The 1552-nt window shown below is 43.0% G+C and overlaps 1 protein-coding gene across 1 annotated transcript in view; it reads right to left on the reverse strand.

Moving 5' to 3' along the window:
- Positions 1-1552, reverse strand: part of LOC140339871 (guanylate cyclase 2G-like) — a 20484-nt gene that overhangs the window by 12571 nt on the left and 6361 nt on the right. The window contains exons 5-6 of the mRNA XM_072424781.1: positions 324-475; positions 126-216 (exon numbers count right to left, since the gene is read on the reverse strand). Of these exons, the coding sequence (XP_072280882.1) occupies positions 126-216; positions 324-475 (243 nt within the window). The remainder of the gene's footprint in view (positions 1-125; positions 217-323; positions 476-1552) is intronic.

Genomic DNA, 1552 nt, shown 5'->3' on the forward strand with positions numbered 1-1552 from the left:
AGGGTATAAGGGGGATACAGAAGGTAGAAGAGCTTACAATCTATTAGGGTATATGTGGAATATACATTACATAAAGCACAATGTTAGTATATAAAACCTCCAGCACACTTACCTGTTATCGCTACCTTGCACAGCTCATTGGAGAAGCCGCATTCTGGGCGGTCATGAGGGCGATTGGGTCCAGGCCAGCTAATATATTGGAAGGCATCTGTACGACTAACACAGCAAAAGGTAACTATTTGTAACTGTCAGGTTCAGCCATGACCCCCCATTCCCCACCTACACCCCGTGTCAAAGTTTGTATATGTGATAGATGAACCCACCTGATCTCTTTGCGGTAACTGTCATACTGCAGGACGGGGACAAACCGAGACACATTGCCAACAAACTGCAGGTCATACACAGAGTAATCAATGAATCGTTCTCCCTTCTCATCGATGCTCAGCAGCCCGGTGACTCCTGTGCAGGACAATTCCTGGTGTATTACAAAGCTTTGGAATGACCTTACAATGCATCTATAGCCAAAACTTTTTCCTCTATTTGTGAATAAAGTGTGGAAGGATTTGACCCCTTCGTTCTTAAGTAATCAATTTCTCACTGTCACGTCCTAATTACACATTTGACATTTCAAAACCAACCATTGACTTTTCGGGCACATTTTTTATATTGAATATCACATCATTTAATGTAATGATGATAAAATGAGCACTATTCATTCAGCACATGACATAAGTATATCTGATCCCTTTCAATTTCAACGCGTTTCGCATAATTCTCCTTTGCTTCTTCAGGAAACCTGAGATAGGAGTACGACAACACAAATGTACATGACGACCCCTACAAACATCAAACTCCACTGCAAAACCAATATATATATTCATTTGACATCTTTCATTGCTTCTTTTTTTTAATTTAAGGGCAGGCTAGGTCGAGATTGAGCCAGCGGACCTGGCCCGCCACTGCAGTGCTGCTTCCTAAAGAAGCGAAATCTGTACATTTGACAGCAGGCAGCAATGAGCGGTATTGTACTGCTCACTGCCGCCCCTATTCATTCCCTATGGGGCTGCCGTGGTAAGAAGCTACCTATAGCATCACTGGTGAGTCATGTCTGCACCTGGCTAGTGAGAATTTCTTTTCATCCATAATAAATATATAAAAATGGGAGTACATTGTACAATCTCTCATTGTATTAAAGCATAGTTATATTGATCATCTATTAAATGTACACATTTCTGTCCTTTACGCGTTTCGCTGCCAGGCTTCATCAGAAGGACATTCAGCAATGGACATTACATTGTTATGGAGTGAAACACAGGCAAATGTTTGGCCGATTGCCAACTTGTATATCTTGCTTGGGATTGCCCCAATGCCCATAATCCTGGCATCCTAGTGGGCATTCTTACACATGATGCCATGAGGCTCAGTGGTTAGCACTCTGGCCTTTGCAGCACTAAGTCCCAGGTTCGAATGTCTGCCAGGACACTATCTGCATGGAGTTTGTAGGTTCTCCCCATGTTTGCGTGGGTTTCCTCTGGGTACTCCGGTTTCCTCC

Source organism: Pyxicephalus adspersus, chromosome 10, assembly GCF_032062135.1.
Source record: "Pyxicephalus adspersus chromosome 10, UCB_Pads_2.0, whole genome shotgun sequence".
Classification (NCBI taxonomy): Eukaryota; Metazoa; Chordata; class Amphibia; order Anura; family Pyxicephalidae; genus Pyxicephalus; species Pyxicephalus adspersus.